This window comes from Triturus cristatus, chromosome 8 (genome assembly GCF_964204655.1).
Source record: "Triturus cristatus chromosome 8, aTriCri1.1, whole genome shotgun sequence".
NCBI lineage: Eukaryota > Metazoa > Chordata > Amphibia > Caudata > Salamandridae > Triturus > Triturus cristatus.
Window position 1 is genome coordinate 997,648,337 of NC_140591.1, and position 22,168 is coordinate 997,670,504.

Here is a 22,168-nt window from a genome sequence, read left to right on the forward strand (position 1 = left end):
TTTGAGGAATCTGCTGGTAGCTAGAGTATCCATCCGAAAGATCCTGACAAAGGTAAGTAACTTTTACTTAGTTAAATCTTGCAATCTAAAGTGCAGTATTTTTATGTTGTCTGAATGTTTTTTATGACTCCTTTAGCGAAGTTGATAAACTTTTGATTGAATGGTTGCTTTATGGTTTATTTGAAGTAGTCTCACAAGCGAGCAGAATCACAAGAAGTGCAAAAGCATGTTCAAAAAGGTGTTACAAACCTGTGCAGTTTTTTATTATGATAATATGTAATACCATGTAACTTTGCACTAAAAAGTCTTCTTTTTGATATCTGTGTGTATATTCATTTTTGTGTGTTCTGGTTTTGTAAGTACTTTTTCAAGTTGGTAGCACGGCCTGAACATTAGAATGATATTTCTGATTAGGTCACAAAATCCATATGAAATTCGTAACGATGGTCACTGATTGATGGCATTCAACGTGCATTTTTTCTTTTTGGCATGTTTGCTTATTATTTTCCATTTTTTGTCTGTTCTCCGGCTAGCAATTCGGGACTATGAAACTGCACAGAAGGAAAGCGAAGATGACCAAGAGATCCGAGAGGGCCTGGATAGAGCACAGAAGCTACTGAAGCAGTCTCAGAAAAAAGATTACTACAAAATCTTGGGTATTAAAAGGTTAGTTTTCTTTTTGTGTCACTTCTTGTTAACTTCAAGTCTTAGGGTATCTTAAAAAGAAACTGTCGTTTTAGCAAGTAAAACCTTTCAGGATAGTAGGAATTTAGAAATTATGCCAAAGACTTACCGACCCTTTTGCTTTCCACTGATTTGTTCTTATTTCATCCACTTTGAGCGATCCACAGAAAGGATCAAGAGTGCGGTATATGCCTGTGATGAATTCTTGCTAAAGCACCCTCTGCCACGTTTGTAAAACTGCAGGTTACTCTTGATTTCGTACTGTACTCCGAGTTCGGCATCACACACCAGGAACAATGTAGATTTTCCACAGCCAAGGTCGGCGGAAAATTTGGATTTGATTAAAGACACAGAGGCTTATATTAGGCAGTTAATCCCTTCAATGCCACCACTACTCTTCAGCAGCATCTTTAAAGCATCTAGAATTTAGAATCTTAAAAAATTCCAAACATAAATAAACCCCCCAGCAACCTGTCCTCTTTCTTCTTTTAACTGCTAACTTGGCCTGTAAATATGCTTCCAAAAGTGTTCCTCAACTTGGAAATAAACTCCTCCTTTAGGAAAACATTCTCTTCTTTCAAAATACTCCATCGATACTCCAGCAATTTTTTAAACTTGTCCTGTAGTAAAAAATAAATAACATCAGAGAAAGGGAGAAAAACTGGAAGGGAAAATATTTGGCTTCATGTCTATAATAAAATCCACATTTTCGGAACAACATGGCCGTGGAAATGCAACATTTTATGTCACGACCTTGTGGCCAATATTATACAGGTTTAAAGCTTATCAACCAAACAACTAGCTGACTCTTAAGTGATTTAAGGTAAAAACGTCCGAACAGATAATCAGAAGACCAATCAGACCAACACAAAATGTCTTGCAAACTTCCACCTACAAAACAAGTCTTAGAAGCAGCTGGACCCCTCACAGTGCGCATTAAACAGACCCACATCCATACCACATTTCTGCATCATCTCTATCACTACTCTAGCCAGAGTTGACGAGTAAACAGCTTATGTGGGTGTCTGAAATAAATAAATAACTGTTCCACACCATAAGGTCTCAACAAAATCGCCCTGCGGTCATAATCCTTTACGTACTGCACCACAAATAACTTTTGCCTCTCATCAAAATATGGATAAAAAATGTATGAATAATTTGTTTTAGCTCTCTGTCTCAGAATAGAAACATACCTTCTGGGATAAAAGATGTAAAAGATACCTCCAAAGCACATGCATCCGAAACCCTATGGAAAGACGCCAAGCACAACAGCATTGTCAACTTCAAAGACCAATCCCTCAGAATTAAATCACCATTATAACTCTATGATTTAGAAAACGCAAAACCCTAGAGACATCCCAAAGGGTTCAATATCTAGTACCTGGAGGTTTAGCAATCCTTATACTCCTTAATAACCTTTTCACTATAACATCTTGTCCTACTGAAAAACCTTTCACCAAAACATGACCGGCAGCAATAGCAGATCTTTGCATGTTCACTGTCCTATAAGCCTTTTCAAATAATTCTGTCAAAAAATTTATAATTTGTACTACATCAGCTGAAACAGGATCAAGTTCCCTTTACACACGCCAGCTGAGCCATTTACCCCAAGCCAATCTATATGCCTTCCTATTCCCTGGTGCCCGTTACCACTCAATGAGTCTAGAAGCCTCAGGTGAAAGTCCTGACTTCTTCCTTACTCTCCGGGAAGTTTCCATATCACCAGCTGGAGCTCACCTCCCTCTATTACACTCTGTTCTTCTCCCTGAGGACCTTGTAAAATCTCTTGGAACACTGGTAGCAACACCAGCCCACACTCATTTCCAACATGATTGGATACCATGCCTGAGAGCTCCAAAAAGGAGTGTCCACCACCACTGTCTCCTTACATCTGCAAATCATCTCTGTTACTCTGCAGATCTTGGCAAAAAGTGGATGAAGCACTAATGGAAAAAATTCCCCTTTTCTCCTCCAGCATACATTAACTTTTATCCAACATTCAAACTAGTTACTCAGTGAGAGAAACAATCTATATCATTCAACGTTATTTAGTGAATGTATAAAAGTCAAATTTATTACATATATTTTCACTTAAAACAAGGTTTTGTGTTGCACTATATAAAATACACAGACATACAAGAATTTGTTTCTTCATATATCAAATTCTCTAGAGTGTATTTTCCTCAAAGATATGAATTTTCAATTTAATACACTATTATCTCATCATTCAATAGCGCAATATTAAATACAACAATCGTTTTAAAAATCAATAAAAGTGGAAAAGAAACTCAATAATACAACATCACATTTCAATTATAGAATATCACATATAATGTGATATTGTATAATTGAGTTTCTTTTCCTTTTTTATTGATTTAAAAAAAAAACTATTGTGTTTAATATTGTGCCATTGAATGATGAGAAAGAAGATTATTAAATTGATATCCTTGAGGAAAATACTCTAGAAATATATACAAATTCTTTTCCTGCTCCATCCATCTACCACCAGCTCTTAGCAATCCACAACTTGCACCTCATCCTTCCAAGCTTGTATCTGACTCCACAACAAAATCTGCATTCTCTCCAAAAAATGCGCTCCTATTCCAAGCTTCCATATTCCTCAACCAGCAAGTCAACTCCTGCCTTGCTTCCTGTGAAGGACAAACGTTCTCTGAGTACTTCAATTAATCTCTTAAAGTGCTTCGCTTTCAATCTCTCTGTAAGTCCCAATAATGCAAGGTCCCTGGGAAAACTGCCTGAATAGTAGAAGATAAAAGGCCTATAATAGGGCTAACATTCTCAGAGAAACACTGTTGAACTTTACAGTATTCTTTATCTCCTTCTGTATCCTCTTCAGCTTCTCTTTAGGTAACCTCAGAAACCCTTTCACTGTGTTTGCTGACTTGGAAATATATATAATGCACTTAAAAAACCATAGGTTTCACACATGTTATAGTTAGCTGGACATTTCACTCGTAAAAAACCAATGAAATTCCCCCGTTATAGTTAGTGCAGGCAACTATAACTCACGCGACCGCAATCCTCTGCTGATGACGTCAGATATTACATCACTGTATTTAGACACTTATTTACCCATGTCTTCTTCCATTAATCTTTAGCTATACATATATTACAAATATTTATTTTTCAGGACACATATGTCATCAGTGATGTAATATCTGACGTCATCAGCAGAGGATTGCGGTCGCGTGAGTTATAGTTGCCTGGACTAACTATAACGGGGGAATTTCATTGACTGAAATACTATTACTCCAAATGATTTCTGTTTGCTTGAAAAACAACTACTTCCTCTTCAATAATGACCTATACCATCAAATCTGTGGAACCGCGATGGGCACCTGCTTCGCCCCCAGCTATGCTAATTTGCAGATGGGCTGGTGGGAGGAGCAGGTGGTCCGGGTCGGGTTCCAACATGAGTGGGAAGAAAATATATTACACTGGAGTCGTTTTATTGACGACTTGTTCATTATTTGGAGAGGAACAGAGAGAGGAGTCTGTAAAGAGTTTTATTAAGAGAATACAAACAAACTCTTTAAACTTAAAATTTACTAGTTCAATTAGCAGTATTTCAGTCAATTTTTTAGATCTGACTGTCTACATAAAAGACTCCAAAGTGCACACAAAGATGTATCGGAAGCCAACAGCGGGGAACACGTTGCTCCACGCAACGAGTTTCCATCCTCAAAATTTAATCAAAAGCATTCCGTATGGAGAGTGCCTCAGGACCATTCGTAACTGTAGTGACCAACAAATCCTAGATAACTAACTTGTGAATTTGGAAAAGGGAATATATTCAGGCCTCTATTGATCAGGCAAAAAAGAGAACAAGGGAAGACATTCTGTTTCACGACAGCCAGAGTAAGATCAAAAGAAACAGCACACAGAATAATCAAGTGAGAATGATCACCTCTTTTAATCGACAACATGGTCAAGTAAGGAATATTCTTAATACGCATTGGCACCTTATTCGGAATGATGCATTGTTAGGTAAGCTAGTGCAAAAAAGACCAGCTATTACTTTTAGAAGAGCTCGATCTTTCAAGCAGATGCTAGTCAGTAATGTGATTCCACAAAAGCAAGATGCACAGATGCATACATGGCTAAGAAGGAAGGAAGGTTTTTTAAAATGTACAAAATGTAAAGCCTGTAGCCATGGGAAGAACACTTCTTACAAACCTGGACTCTCCAAAAGAGAGAAAAAGATCAAAGGAGTTTTATCCTGTAAGACAGAATATGCTGTCTACGTACTGCAGTGCCCATGTGGCCTGCAATACGTGGGCAGTACAATCCACCCAGCACATGTTAGAGTACTACAACACCTGAGGGCTATCAGGAATGGAGACAAGACATATCCAGTGGCACGGCATTTTGATTCACATCATGCCAAAAGTGCACAAGGGCTAAGCTACTTCGTGATAGATTGCGTGCCTCCTAATATTAGGGGCGGCAATCGGGAAAAAAAGCTTAGGAGATTGGAGTCGCGCTACATTATAGAACTAAATACAAAAGCCCCTATGGGCTTAAATATGGAAGAGGATTTGATTACACACCTGTAAAATCGTAGGTACAAGATACGTTATCAGTAAGCAAAAGAGATACATACTGCACCTCTCTTAGATTTTGTTTTTAACTATTTTACCATTTTTTTTACATATATAGTTTTTTCACAATTTTTTTTAGTAGTTTTTTTAGCTATTTCACGGGGAGACACGCACATTAAAAACTAGAAAACTAATAGTTTGATCGGAATAGTCTATGAGCTACCTTTGCCCACTGGGGCTGAATCTTCTCTATGAGATAAAGGTCATTGCCAGGTAGAGTAGAAACAATAATTATATTTAGAGCAGATGCTACTGTGATTCAATAAGGGATACGTATGTATTCACGGTTGGATAAAATTTGATTAAGAAAACGTGCAAAATTGGTTTGTGCCCACAGGGGAGGAATTAATTGAAAGATATATTGCCACTAGTCAATAATACTTTAATTGAAGGTTATACAGAAAATTGATCATGTTATACCCACTAGGGTTGAAATGACACAAACGCTTGATTTAAAAAGGAGAGTGTGTGTGTTTTTAGCGGTTGCATAAAGTTTTATTGAAACCATAAATAATGAACTGCAAGAGCTGTCCTTGCGTATTGCTCAATATTTCAGCTTGTATTTGATGTTGTACTAATACCTACCTAAAGCAATGTATTAATGTATGAAGTATTCTATAAAACGATCGAAGGAGACTAGAGAAGTTCGATGTTAAAGAACTACTAGTCTTTCGTTTAATGCACTAAAGTTGTAGTTGTACCACGTGATAAGGTATTCATGCACTGCGGTTAAAATGGCCGATTTCAAAATAGTTAAACCATTGGTGAACAAGCCTGCTGGGCAGGCGAAACGCGTCCTTCCAAGCTGTCCCAATAAATTACTTGGCCAGAACACAGCGTCGTCAATCTTTGTCTTTGGGCGAAAGAAAGTTAAAATATTACGGACCTCGCCTGGGTGGTCCTTTGGCGACGACGCACCCGTTGGTTTGGTGAGCGGCGGCTGTACCGAGGAAGAGAGAAGCGAGAATATATATATATATATATATATATATATATATATATATATATATATATATATATATATATATATATGCTGCCACTGCCCGAAGGACTTTTGTAAAGTGCCAGGGTCCTCCTCCACAGGAACCTCTGATGATCCTCCCATATTGGAACCGTCAGATAAGCATCTTTCAGCTCCAAAAGAGTCCATCAATCCCCTTTCTGCAACACATCCTTCAACAAGTGTATCCCCTTCATCTTGAAATGATGTTAAACTACCCATCGTTTACTTCTCATAAATTTACAACTGGACAAATTCCTTTGTCATCTTTGTCCACTAGGGATAAATCACTTACGAAACCATCCACCTGAACGTCTTCCATCACAACCGCTCCTTTTGCAATCAATTCCTGAATCTCCAGATCCATCAACCTGTCTTAGTCCCAGGGAAGACTAACCTCCTTAGCAAACAATTTTGCACCGGTTTTCCTACACACTATTTACGAAATCGACGAACGGTCTCTAGCACCCAAGGATACCTTGTAATCTGCAACCAATTTTGGTAAAACTGGGCAAATCTGCTGCTCAGTATTACGGGGGTAACAGAAAGGTCTAATTTTACCTGTTGGTTCTCTGTTCCTTCTGTCCCCACGAGTGTATCTTTCCCGAGCCCTCTGCCGCTATGGGTAAAATCTGCGATAAGACTGCTGTCCCTGATATTTTCTGAATCCCTGAGTAAAGGGGCCTATGGTGATATGTTGGCTACAGCCGGAGAACCAACTGCCTGTTCTCCAAGCCATCCCCAAAACACGCTCTTGAAACACTTTCTTAATCTCTTTCTGAGATTTCTGAAGGGAACTGAAAGCACCCACATGTCTAGAAAGATCATTAATAAAGGCATAGCCAAACAATAGACCATTAGCAGACGGGGCCCTCTTACTTACCAGCTAGGTCCACCAGTTTAGGATCCATTTTTAATAGGATGCTTTTCTTCTTTCATTGGATAATGCAGCATTGCCATTGCCAAATAGGCAAATTGCCCTCTGAATCAACTTGCCTAGTTCATCTACATCAACATGATTCTTTAACACATAAGCCTCCTCATTCATGCCAAAACTCTTTTTAAGTGGACCCACGATGTCCAAAAGCCTGTGCTGGCAGGATCTCAGACCCTTCTCAAGGCCCTTAATGGGGTCACGACCTCCCTTAACAACGAATGCAATTATCTTAATGCCTAACTTGGGTGTCACTAACACTCTCTTGTCCCTTGGGTCTCGGGCACTCTCACCTCAATCTGACCCGTACTTCCTTAGGAATCTTCCTTCTCATCCAATATTAGATATATTATTATCATTATTATTAATAAAAGAAACTTGTAAAGCGCGCAGCTACCCGAAAGGGTCTCCAAGCGCTAGAGCAGGCAGCAAACAAGGGAGCCTAAATCTGAAGCAGAAGCCACAAAGCTCAGTCAGGGCAGCTAAAGAGCAGAGTCTTTGGGCTCTTACGAAACAAACAGAAGCAGAGAGTGGCAATTCCTGAGAGCTATAGGAAGGGAGTTCCAGAGTTTTGGGCCTAAGTATGAAAAAGAATGGCCTTTCATGCGGGTCAGGCGAAACCTGGCCGTGATACATAAGGCAAGGTTGGCAGATCTCAACAGTCGGGTGGGCACATAAGGTGACACCAGAACATGAATATATGAAGGGGCAAGGCCATGTCTGGCTCGAAACATATAACATAAGGCCTTGAATTAGATGCGTTTATGGACCTTAAGCCAATGTAGTTTGTGGAGCAAAGGAGAGGCAGAAACATATCTGGGCAGCCGACAAAGAAGACAGGCAGCCGCATTCTGAATGATCTGCAAGTGGTAGATCGCAGATTTATCAGCACCCAGATACAGAACATTCCCATAGTGCAATCTGGAGTTTACCAGGGCCTGCAACACGTTTTTTGGGTTGTTCAGAGGACTCAGTAAAGGATTTTCTTAAGCTGTTTGAAAATGGAAAAACAGGAGGCTGTGAGTTTGGAGGCCTGCGGCATAAGTGAAAGGTCCTTATCAATAATGAAGCCAAGATTCTTAACTTTGTTCACCTGTGTGGGCAGGGGTCCCAAAGATACATGCCAGTGGTTAAATTCTGAGCGTTCGATAATGAGAAAATAATCTGGGAATCATCAGCATGAGAAAACAAGGTGAGACCAGACTCCTCAATCGCATCCATCAAAGGGCGAAGATAGATGTTAAAGAGCAGGGGGCTCAAAATGGAGCCCTGCGGAAACCCAGAGGTCAGTGAGAGGGTCTTGGAAGTGCTATTAGCTTATGAGACCTGGAAAGTGTGATCTTTCAAAAAAGAGGAAATCAACCTCCAGGCCAGGTCCACAAAACCTAGCGCCTCTAGTCTGTCCAACAGGATAGAATGTAGAATTGTGTCGAAGGCCACACTTGAATCCAAAAGGATAAGGGCATGCTGTTCCACCGGAGTCAAGTTCTTGCCTAAGGAGTTCAGTGACTCCAAGCAAGGCAGGTTCTGTACTATCGCCTGGCCTAAAGCCAGACTGAGACGGATGAAGCAGGTTACAAGAAGTGATGAAGGAAGAAAGTTGAATCTTGACATGCCTTTCTAGAATCTTAGAAAACATGGGAAGAAGGGAAATAGGCCGGAAGTTTGACCAACAGAGCGGGTCAAGGTCATCCTTCTTGTGTAGAGGAAGCACTATGGCATGTTTCCAGTTCTGAGGAACTTAGCCCATACTCAAGGGGGAGATCAAGAATTACTGTGATAGCAGCATCGTCAATCCGTCTACATTTAGACTGGGGAAGGGGATCTAGCGGAGAGCCGGACTTGATGGTATCCAATAAAGTATGCAGTAACGCTAAATCCAAAGATGGCCAGGCCTTAATTTCCATGGGTATTTCTGGATTGTCATTAGACTTAAAGGTCAAATGAGCCACTTGATCCGATGGTGACCACTTTAGGGGATAAAGGATGTTTAATTAGTAAAGGGTCGACATGTCCTGACCAAAAGGGTCCACAAGCGACCCACCCTCATTGTTCTGTTTGCCATCAGCTGGCATTTTTCCTTTTATAGACCATCGTCCACAAACTTAGTCTGATGAACAACTAAGCTCCACCTCCCCATTACCGGAGGACTAATCACAAATGACCACTTTGTTTGGCCCCATAGATCTTTTTCCACTCTCATACTCTGGGCCTTCCCCATCCTTTATGCCTTCTGCATCATCCAATTGCCTGTCAATACCTCAAACGTGTTCCACTGTAGATTTATTTTTTATACTTATGTTGGCAGTCACATTCTTCCTCTTACGTGAGGCTTTTCTTCAAGATTTATGGTCTGTCTCTGCCTCAGTAGGAGACAAGAAATGCTCTTCTTCAACGCTATGGGTCTTTAACACCAGTATTTCTAATTTCCTTTCCATTCTTTGTGAAACCTCTAATGTAATCTTTTCAATAGCCTTAGTAAGTCTCTCCTCCAGAGAAAGATACTGTAATCACTCACCTTACTCCATTCCTCAGTAACAAATTCCTAAGTTTCCACTAAAAACCCACTTCAGGTCCAAACCAACCAGAAATTCTAAAGCATACTTTAAATATATTTGAAGAGCACCCAACAAACTATGCCCTTATTATTAAGGTGCCTACATTTGCATTAAAATTTCTAAAATCCTCATTCAACTTTGAATTACACAAAAAACCAAGCGTTACACAATGCAATGAAATATCCAAATGGACGGTAGTTCTGGAGGTCTCTCGTGTCTGCCAACAGTTTCTTGAGGAGGGGTCTGACCTCAGTGTGTTTCCATGTGGTGGAAATGTGGTCCCCTGAGACCGCCTAAGGACTAGTTTGGAGAAAGACTGGACATCTGCCCCAAGGAGGGGCGAAGCGCCAGAGGAAACCCTGGAGAAATTCTGGAATAGAGAGCCAGTGAAACCAGCTCCCCACAAAGTTCGTCCCTTTAGAGGCCAGGAGGCCTGAGGGAAGTGCTCTAAAATGAGCCCAAGATGGAGTAAAATGACCTGAGACTTCGCTGGAGAAGTCTGTGACCTGTGACCCTCCCCCCCCTAACAATAAGAGCAAGTGGAGCTCCGCTGCCGCCTAATGAAACCCCCAGATTGGGCCGTGGCCTGGTGGTCACCGCGAGGAATAAAAGATTAATTCTCCCTGGAAGTGGGTGCACATGTGGCCCCCCTTTTCCAGAGCTAAGAGGGCCCGGGGATCCCAACCCATGGCCAGATTTCATCAATTGAGTCCTGATAGCCCCAACTCTGGGCCCCACAGCACCGGAAGAAGGGGCAGAACAGCCGCACTCCCGCCATCTGTGGCATGCCTGCCCCGTGGCAGTGTCTGTGGGGAGCGGGTGGCTGCAACAAAAGTTAGTAATTAACCAAAGTCTGCAGGGACCAAAACAGAATGCCCAACCTGGGATTCTCTTAATTTTTCAAGCACTTCCCAGGCTGGAGCATGTGCTTTTCAGCTGGGTGTGTAACGCCTTCTAAGGGTTAAGTTTATGGTCAAAGTTACTGCGGCATGAAGGTGTCAAATGAAAAGTGCATGTTGTACATTGCCCTCTATGGTGAACTCTATGGTTACTTGTTGGGTGATCATAATGTGATGCCCTATACATGCTGTTTTTATAATTGAGTTTCTAATGGTTGAAAGCATATAAATCACACACAGACACATGTGAAGTTAATTTGTAAATGCTTTATTTAAATAATGTTGACCGTGACCATTGAATACTGAGATTGAGAGGCAACACATAGAATAACATAACACATGCAACATAGAGTTCAAGAACAATTCCATAGTTGAGGACAAATATTTAGAAATAGATTTTTAATTGTTATTTCTTTTTTCGGTCTTGTGATTGGTACAGAAAGATGCAACCAACGCGTTTCGCCCTAGACAAGGGCTTCTTCAAGGCTGCAAACATGAATAAAAGGACAAACACTAGTACACAGATTACAAACAAATAACAAGACATGTACTTAACAATGATTAAAAACCATGAATATCTGACCATGACTATAAAACATACAACATGTATAAACCTATCAAGGCCTATGTGCAGTAAATGGCAAGAGAAGAACAAAAACAATTTTCTTTTCTCTCCTATACATAAGAAACAGGCATGGTATTTATCCTCGTTTTGCATTCCTGCCTTCACAAGATATAAGTAGATGTAAGGAGGGACAGAGAAAGAATTGATGCAATGAGAAACAAAAGGTGTGTTGAAAAAAGAGTGTTGAAAGAAAAAAAGGAGTATTGAAAAAGTGTTGAAAAAAAGGAGAAAAAAGAACATCAGTGCACGCTTAAGTGATTACATTTAATTTGTGGGAGTAGAATTCAAAGCCGGTCTCGAAAGCACGCAACAAAAAACTATAAGATCTACAAAACCACAAGTATTCACAGTGGTGCTAACCTGTTTTGTCGAAAAACTCCCAAACATTTTCACCTTTTAGAATTCATAATGTTGAGATAAAGCTGTAACTGCGTAGCGCGAGTCCTAACAAGATTCCAGTATATTCACTACCCGTTTTACTGTCATGGCCAGATATACATGGTTTTTAATCATTGATAAAGTACATGTCCTGTTATTTGTATATTCATTTGTAATCTGTGTACTAGTGTTTGTCCTTTTATTCATGTTTGCAGCCCTGAAGAAGCCCTTGTCTAGGGAAAACGTGTTGGTTGCATCTTTCTGTAACAATCACAAAACCGAAAAAAAGAAGAAACAATTAGAAAATCTATTAAAAAATATTTGTCCATATCTATGGAATTGTCCTTGAACTCGATGCTGCATGTGTTATGTTAATCTTTCGATGCTGCATGTGTTATGTTAATCTTTGGGTTGCCTCTCAATCTCAGTATTCAAAGTTATATCCTTTATGACCATTTGGTAGCTGGTCATTTGAGGTGGGAAATAACGTTGGAAAAAGAAAAAGAGAGAGACTATTATTGTGCCTATAGTGGGTGGTGCAGTGATTCAGTTTCCGTAGTTGCCACTATTTCTTCAGCTTGACAGTGACCATTGATTACAAGGCACATACATTATTAACAGTGATACGTGATTATTGTATTTACTCCTAAAATGATTGTTTTTGATCAAGGTTTGTTGATCTTGACTCCTTTAGGGGGTCAGAGGGGATTGCACAATGTCATCAAAGGTATTTCCACCAGCCTTGTGCATATTTGTAAATTACTGCATAGTATTAAGTAGTGTGTGTGATAAATGTAGTTTTCCTTTTTCAAAAGATAAAGCACAGGCTGGACAATTATTTAGTGTTATTATTGCGTGCCAACAAATGGTGATTTCTAGCCCATACCACCTTCCTTGAGTAGGCCTTGGACTGCTCTGCTCCACTACCCTGAGAGAGTCCAGCGCTGGAGTGGTATGTTTGGTTCCTAGTGGATGGCAAATGTGGACCCATTACTTAGGCAGGTCACACAACTAATGGCCTGTTTCCTTACACATACTATCTGAACCCCCAATACAGTGAATCCCTTTGGATTCCAGGTCAGTGGCTATAGTAGTAGACCACACAACAGACTAGAAAGAGAAGAGGACATCCCTGACTTGTTCCTCTCTTCAGCCCAAGCCAGCATGATAGAACTCCATTTGCTCTAATTCTTGCCATTGGGTTCATGTGCAATGCCATGTCTAGAGCGGATACTGTGATCCTAATCCCATCTGAATCTGTACTGTAATATGAGGGGCCAATCCACTGAGCAAAAGCCATCTTCCCATCTTATGACAGAACTACAATGGGTTCCATCACAGAGTTGACATAGCTCAAACAACAGAAGAGCCTTCTCAAAGCCCAAATGATATGGGTATACAGATAATGCTGGCAATGTGGTTGGCAGGAGTCTTTGCAAGAATTTTTGTTTTCATGTTTAACAGTGAAATGCAGTGGTGAGAACCACACTAAGGTATAATGATACTGTATTTAACTGATTTATGAATATCAGTATCATAGCTAAGCAGAGGCATGGGACATGCCCTTTTGTTTGGGTGTGACTCTGTATCTGAGATTGTCTTTTGAAGACTTTCTCTGGGAACCCATTGGGTCTAAAAGCATTGCCCCTGTAGTGTTGATATTGCAGTGGATACATCTTCTTCTATTACTGCAGTTACAAAACTATTTATAATCTCAGAGGTTGACACTGATGCCTGTGCCCCTGACAAACTCTCCAGTGGTAGACCCTACATATCTGGGCATTTAGGAGGCTTTCTTCATCTTACCTGCAACCTTGGACATTGCGTGTCTCCTTGTGACTGCCTTGTATGCCTCCTATAGTATCACTTCTGACCTGACTGACCCTACTTAATCATAGAAATGTCTGCAAGATAATCTACATGTTTGAGGCATGTGTGCTGTAGATACACATGCTTTGCATACTCCTGCCATCTAGTGTTGAGACTGGATGTTTGCAAGTTGTTTGTCTTTGGAGAAGTCTTTCCAGTCACGAGGTGAGATGACTTCTCCTTTCGGTGATGGTTCACATGGGCATCAACTCCATTGTTAGATTGTTTTTTTCCGCTGACATCTGTAAAGCAGCAACTGGTCCACACCACACACATTTACCAAACACTATTGTGTGGATGTGTTAGCATGTCAACAAGCCAATGAAGGCCAAGCTGTGTTAAAGACAATTTTTTCAGACAACTGCAACATCTACTGGTTAGCCACCGCTTTGGAAGAATACTGCTATATAGTCTATGCAAAGCATGTGTATCTACAGCACACATGCCTCGAACGGATTGTGCTACTTACCCAGTAAGCATCTGTTCTTGGCATGTAGAGCTGTAGATTTACATGCACCCTCCCACCTCCCCTTGCACCGGTAGTTGTTGCAGTTCTCATTATATACATTACATACCCATGGTGGACATCTCTGTCCATCACTCACCCTCTTACGTGAAAACAATCTAACAATGGAGTCGATGCCCATGCGCACTATCATCGAAAGGAGGAGTTGCCTTACCTCGTGAATGGAAAGAATTCTTCGAAACAACTTGTAAACATCCGGACTCAACACTAGATGGCAGGAGTATGCACAGCATGTGAATCTACAGCTCTACATGCCAAGAACAGATGGTTACTGGGTAAGTAGCATAATCCTTCCTGGTCTTGCAGTTCCCAGGCATCTAAATCCCAGCCCTTAATGTCTGCTTGCACTTATTTCCATAAAAATCAACTTCAGAGGGGAGTGATCAGAATACGTTTGCCAGAGATAGGACAGGAATAAAGCAACCATATTTCCTCATAGCATAATTTGTGGTGGACCAAACCCACCTCCACCTAACCAGGTTCAAAACCTCCTTTATTACAACAATTGTAGCAATAAGCACCCAACTTTCAAGGAAGAACTGCAGCTTCTGTGGGAGATACACCAATGTGAATGTCACCTTTTTACTTTCCCAGACACTGCAGCACAACAGCCTTGTGAATCTGTCCCAGACCTATCCATCACAAAAGTGGCATACTTGTTAAACAACGCTGCCACCCCTCTGGAGCCTGAGGTGTACCTGCTGGCACAAATAGTTGATAGCTACCTCACCTATAACACTGCTGTTTCATAACCTGTTAATTCCCTGGCAACCATCAGGATATCACATAGTGAAGGTAGCAACTCCTCTTACCATGTGTTACTATACTATGGAGCAGATTCATGAGCAGCAGATGTTGTGCCTGCATTTGAATAATTTAAGGGCGGGCATCCACGATTGGCTGTGTGAGATGTTGTATAGCCACCAGCAATGCAGCAGAAGATGTATTTCTACTGAGTCAGCTGGACTGCCCCGCTTGTGCTTTTAGATACAGATTGACAGCTATAATTCCACATACATGCCCATGTTCTCTTTTGCAGCATTTGCTGTTGTATGATCAGTTCGGATTAGGGAAAGGAACAGCAGGATCTATCGACATAAACTTGTACCTGCCCACTACCTTGGTCCTAAAAGGTCATTTATGCATAGGTAATGGCAGTGGTAGGAGGGATATTTTACTTGCAGCTGCATGCTATTTTCTTGCCAGAGTGATAAACTGTTGGGAGAATGTTCGGCAGTTTTATGAACAGTGCCTATAGAATGGTTTTGTTTCATTTCAGAAATGCCAAAAAGCAAGAAATCATTAAAGCATATAGAAAGTTAGCGCAGCAGTGGCACCCTGATAACTTCCAAAATGAAGAGGAGAAAAAGAAAGCAGAGAAAAGATTTATTGATATCGCATCAGCTAAGGAAGTGCTTACTGATCCAGGTAAATGTTTTCACTCTTCTTGTCCCACTCCAAGGCTGCTTTTATCTGTTTCCCCTTTAATCTTATTATAATTCCACAGAGAATATCCGCGTTTTGCAGTCTTATAATATGATGGTATTTATAACTGTATTTTGGTATTATTACGAGTCCATAAAGTTTAACAAATTGTTTTTACTCAGTAACTATCTCTATTTTACACAAAAACGAACACTGAATAGGTCTGTCGTTACACTGCATTCAACTGCATGCCTCGCCTCCAAACAATTCATACTGTTTAGGATTTCATTAGACTACTAATTCATTGGTCATAGTAGTGGGGAGAACCTAGAGTAGGAATGTCTTCAAACATTGCCAGGAGGAGGTACGTTTCAATTCCCTGGTAGGTATACAATTCCATAAGTGTAAATAAACTACTGAGAGGCCAAGGCTCCATTTGTAGCTGTTCTGATGGGAAAAGTTGACTGATTAAAGTATTTTGGATGTATGTGACCTCTAAGAATTGAAACTAGATACATAGTGACAGAGTACTGTTCGCATTGGGGGTTTTACAATGTGCTATGTAAATGCAGGCCTGGGCAGAGTATAACAGCATCATGCTCAAAGGCTCACAGTGATGAGGGTAAGGGTGGTGGGGTGAGGCTTGCAGGAAGGGATAGGTAGTGACGTGAGAGGCAGAACTGGAGGTGACTGGAAACTCTCCAAGGGTTTTGAGGCATCTGGGTTGTTTGTAGTTACACCAACTCCTAACAAAATAGTTCATATTGACAGTGGCAGCTGGCCAGCAGAGCCCCCACTTTCCTGCTGCTGTTTAAGAAAATCATTAGCAGAGTTGACGGTCTGTACACCAGCCATCAGCTTAGCAAATTGCTCCCTTGCACATGCTTACTGCAGGTCATTGGACCACGCCTAAGCGGTTGCCCCCTTCTACATGCAATGTGGAGGATAAACAAATAGCTTTGCATTACCAAGGATCGGTGTAAGCTTCAACCCTGACTCAAAAAAAGACCTCTAGTGATTCTTCTTCTCTCATCTGCTGATTGGCAGAGGAGGTAATTTCACCAGCAAATGCCAGGCCCTGTTGCTGTGTGCTTCCCACTTGAAAGGCCTCAGTGGGGCTAGATGGGAACCAACCACCAGCAACTCATCTGACCCGAACAAGCTGCGGGAAGCGACCGAGGTGGGTGGTGGGTAGCCTGTGTGGATGCATGTTTGAGAACGGGTCTGATTGTGTGTGCATTTGTGGTATGGAGGGTAACATGCCCGTTGGGGCTTATTGTAGACTACTGATGCCCACTATCTCCTTATTGTGGAGAATCTAGTCAACATTCTGGCTATCCCTGACTATTGGTCCCAACCCGTAACATATTGTAGCCATAAATGGTGACATTCTGGCTCCCCCTAACATAATGGTTCTAATTGTTTAATATAACATAAGTGTTTTTAACGTTTTGTGTTAGTCTGTTGCATAATGATAACCCTGCCACAATATTGCAATCCTTGAATTATTTTGTCATTTTATATAATTGTAGTCTTAAATTGCCTAATGGCAATGAAAATCCAAACATGGCTGGTATTTCGAGTTTGGAAGCGTTTATGAAATGTATTATGTGTCCTTGTGAGACAGCAGTACTGCAATATCTGATGATAATTTCACATTTATGTTTGAAGAATAAACTGGTTTGCCAAGAATTCAAATTTTGTATTTTTGGGTAATATGATTTAATGAAAACGATTTTTTTTCTGTTTTCTGAATTTAGAGAATATGAAAAGCCAATGTTTCAGACATGTGTTCTTAGTTGATATTAGAGTGATAATTCTTCCTAAGCTTAGGAACCTTTTTGTCGATGCTGGTTCCATGGTACCACGGGCTACTTATCGCTAAGGCAGATTTTTCATGACGGCTATGAGCAGCGTTTCTTTGCCAGCATTGATTTCATATTTTTAGCACAATGGGCTCCCCGAGGCATGAGCTTGTAAGATAGATGTAACCAGTCTACTGTTTAACAGATTCGCCTCTATGGCGGCGATTCTAAACCTGTGCTCTGTGGACCACTGGGGGTCCACAGAGCTTACTCAGGGGATCGGCAACCGCTTAGGAAATTAAATATTATTAAAACTTGTATAAAAAAGCAAAATATAAAACTGAAAAATTCAAGCCATTGTGTAGTTATGAAGGAATTGGAGGTTAATAATTAAGTTTGTGATTCATTTGTGGGGGCAATGCAAGTGCATCAAAGAGAATATAGTATAAGGTGGCCTTAGTTGAATTTAGAAAAGCTCCAACCTTCCTATTAAAATTCTCATTGTCTTTTTAAATATTTGTTTGCAATTTAAATAAATAATGTCAACATTTGTGTTTGTTTGATGAATGCCTGTTTCTGTATTTTTGTTTACTGTTTTGCTGTTCAAATCCTTGAAATTGTTTATGCTGGTGTTCCCAGCTTTTTATACTGATAATAATTCAGTGAGGGTCACCGAATTGCAGTAATTAAGTGGGGGTCCACAGAAGTCATAATGTTAATTAACAACCACTGCTCTGTGTGATTCAGCAGTAGCATTGTTGTAGGGGCAGATAAGATTGATTTGGTTTTGCTGTCTGTAGACCATGATTACGAAAGCTGTATGTTAGACCGGTCAGCCTTAGGGTGGTCTTCCACCAAACTTTTTGCCTGTCTGATTTTGCTGATTCTTTTTGCTGGCGTTCGGACTCGAAGTACTTGACCACTGCTGACCAGCTATAAAGTGCATGTGCTTCTCCCCTAAACATGGTGATGTTGGTGTATACTCCAAATTTAAGGAGAGTCACCCTTTCATGCCGAGAGGAACTGGGTGGGTTATTCCACAATCAAAAGAAACACCCTTTTGTGCAACCTTACTTCTGTACCAGTGTTTCTGCCCTAGGCACAATTAGAGTGGGCTAAATAATTATATACAGTGAATGCTTATACTACAATAGAAAACTTTTTCAACTGTCTCCTCAATTTAAAAAATCAGTCGTATTTTCAAATAATTCAATGAAATCTGCTATTTGTACATCAAATAGTATTCACAAATTAAATTCCTACAAGGATTAAAACACACATTTCTTGCAGTTCATCATACTCCGTTGCATTTGTAATCATCAAACGTCATTTTCACCACATATCCTTGTTCTCATTTCAACAAAACAAACAATAAAAAACTCAAAAGGATCATTTTAAAATTCTGACGACACGGCATTTCAATGGCACTTGAAATGGTTCACATCACCTTGGCTTCAGGACAACAATATTTGTTATACAAATCAATCAGAAGTTCTTAATTTCAATCGTAAACCTCCTCACAATGGGCGACCTGGTGGTTTTCTAGATAGGACTCCAGTAACCTGTCTTCCTGTTTAAAATCAGCATGTGTTGCTAATGAAGTCCATTCTGATTTCCCACATTAACTTCTTATGTGGAGAAATCCCACTGGCTTAGTAGAAGGCACAACTTTCTGTCAAGCCTTCTAAGCAGTAAACTTTCCTTTTGTTCCTTAATTTCCTTTTATATCCTTTTCTTTAAAAACTGGTCCTTTATGATCCAGTGGTTAGCTTGTGTGTCTGGTGTACGTCTCGAGGTTCAAGTACTGTACCCCTTTGACGAATGCCAGCCGCACATGTTAACCACTGGATCATAAAGGACCAGTCTTTATGAAAAGGATAAAAAAAGAAATAAAGGAACAAAAGGAAACAAAAGTTACAAGGTTTGACCAAGGTATCCGGGTAATGAAGTCGAATAAGGAAAGTTTATTCACGAGGTGCCCTCGGTGCGGGGAGAAATTTACATATTCAGACACCCATAAGTTCTGTAACCTGTGTCTATCACTGGAGCACAAGGGAGAAAACTACACAGCGAGCAACCTTTTTAAAAACAAAAAGACACTGCAAAATAGACAAGATCCACTCCTAGCCCATACGATGGAGATGGCAGCAGAGGCAGAATTCTCCCATGACTAAACCCACAGTGAGGGTGAGATATATGCCGAGATAACAGTCAGACAAGGGTGTGCCAATGCTAGCAATCACTATGTCGCTTCTGATGAAGATAGCAAAGGGGCAGAGTTGGGCGTGCAGGTTGGTGACGATGCACAGCTGACTCCGTTACCAGGGACAGATCCCAGAATGAAGACCATGCCAAGGGCCTCTAGCACAATTGCCCCACCCCATGTTAAGAAGATCTTACACAGCCCTCCCCCTCGGCACACCACAGCATTCAGGCTCTGGCCTCGGAGCCAAGATGTGAAGAGAACATTCTCTATTCCAATCAGGTGGCGAGGCCAACAGTGAGGGCAGAACCACACACAAGAAAACTATTGGTGCCAAGGCAGATATCAACCTTGACACACAAGTCAGAGCTGACAAAACACAAACAATTGGCATCGGCAGCGGAGAAAGAATTTGAGCCAAAAACACACTCCGCATCGATAGATCCAAAGCACACATTGACTCTGACAAAGGACAAGGTATACTTTTCGATTCTGAAGAAGATCTTGCAGGCACCTACACCAAAAACAAAGACTCCTTCCTCTGGAACATCTACAAAGACGCCAGAGAAGCAGGCAAAAATGACACTAAAACAACCCCCACATGAAGCAGGCAATGTTTTTGAAGGACTGCACAAGGTTATGCCAAAGAAAATTAAAGAGAAAAAGAAAAGAGAGGGTCAACAGTTGGATGTGCTACAGCCACTACCCAAACGAGTAGCATCAGTGCATAAGGCCACAAGCCCCATACCCAGTAGTCATTCTCAATCCCCTCATACAAGTTTACCATTACTAACACAAGAATATGAGGGAGGTGAAAGAAGCCCTGAACATGAACAAGTAGATTACTATTCCGATTCACAAAAACATATTCAACAGAGCCCAGATCCATGGGATGACTATGATGTTGTCTTTCCAGACGCAGACAAAGAGCCCCCAATACCAAGTAAGGCATTCCCACCAGACGACACCTCCTAATACCATAGTGTGATACAAGGAGCAGCTGAATATTATAAACTGCAAATGGAAATAACAGAGGAGAAGACAGTTTCTAGTGGAAATCCTTTCAAAATCAGAGAGGATTGTCCAATACTTATCTATGATTGGATCAGTGTTGAAGGTATCCAAAGAGATTTTTAAAGCACTGGTTAAGTCAAGAGTATTTACCCAAGGATTGAGAGAAAGTACAGGCCTTCCCCATCGGACCCAATATATTTAGGGACACTCTACTGCTGACTCCCTAGTAGTCTTAAAAGCACAAAAAATATCTGCATCACAATTCACAGGGGAAAATCATCCTCCTGACAAGGAGAGTGGGAGAATTGATGCAGCAAAGAAAACAATAGCAACTAGCCATGCAAATCATTGGTGCATCATTGGTGCATCGCCAATGCAGTGGGCCTTCTATGAAGGTACAACAGGGCAACCTGGGATGAAATGGAAGATCTATTGCAACATCTCCGAGATCAATACAAAAAAAGAGTAGAAGACTTGGGGCCTTTAGATCTTGGCAGATGGTGGGGGACTCTAAAAATAGATCTCTCCGTCACTGCACAAAACGCAAAATGCCAAACCTTTCGCATCCAGACACCCACAATGTAATGCACTATAGATTATTTGGTTAAGGCTGTTTGCGTACTCTTTACTGCCTCTCCCACTTATCCCATATATGGTGAGGAAAAAATTAATGATGCTTATAGCTCCAACATGAGCACAACAACCATGGTATACAACCCTGCTGAAGTTTTCCCTAGTACATCACAAGACGCTTCATAACATTCTAGAACTTCTGACACACACTGGGGGAAGAGTCAGACACCCCAATGTACAATAACTCAATCTTGCAATCTGGCTCCCGAGGTCATAGAATTTGGATACTTACATTTACTTCACGAATGTATGAACATTCTCAAAGAAGCCAGAAAACCAAGAACAAGGATGTGTTATGCAGCAAAATGGAAACCCATTGTACACCATTGTGCAACAAACAGCATAAACCCTTCCTTACCATTTGAAAAACAACGTGTATCTTGTTTATGACATCTACAGAAATCACATTTACCGTACACATCTAAAAACCTGCATTTAGCAGTATTTGCTGGATACCTGCAAAATAGGAAACACCAATCTTGTTTTCATATTCCGGTCATAAAGGCATTTATGGAGGGACTTAAGAGTATTTCCACCATGTACACCCCCTGTACCATCATGGCACCTAACATTGTTTTGACAAAATGAACGGCCACACCATTTGAACCCATGCAAAAATGTGAAATACAATTTCTAATATGGAAAGTGGCATTCTTGTTGCAATAACATCGCTAAGCTGAGTCAGCGAAATATATGCACTCATTACAGAAGAACCTCACTTCCAAGTTCCAGGACAAAGTTCGACAACGCACAACCCGAAAGTTGCTGCCAAAAGTTGTATCGCCTTTCCACTTAAATCAAACATTAGACTCACTAGTTTTCCATCCTAGCCCAGAAACAGTCGAAGAGAGAGCATTACATACATTAGATGTCAAACACGCCCTAATGTACTATGTGGAAAGAATACAATCATTTAGGAAAACACAACAGTTATTTGTGGCATTTTCATACACTGGGAAAGGGAAGCCCATCTCAAAAGCAGCAATTGCAAGA

At 40.8% G+C, this 22,168-nt stretch overlaps 1 protein-coding gene across 2 annotated transcripts in view; it reads left to right on the forward strand.

The window, feature by feature from the left end:
* Positions 1 to 22,168, forward strand: part of DNAJC3 (DnaJ heat shock protein family (Hsp40) member C3) — a 251,902-nt gene that overhangs the window by 225,002 nt on the left and 4,732 nt on the right. For both annotated transcript variants that reach the window (XM_085622545.1, XM_085622544.1), the window contains exons 10-11: positions 534 to 666; positions 15,375 to 15,523. In XM_085622545.1, the coding sequence (XP_085478671.1) occupies positions 534 to 666; positions 15,375 to 15,523 (282 nt within the window). The remainder of the gene's footprint in view (positions 1 to 533; positions 667 to 15,374; positions 15,524 to 22,168) is intronic.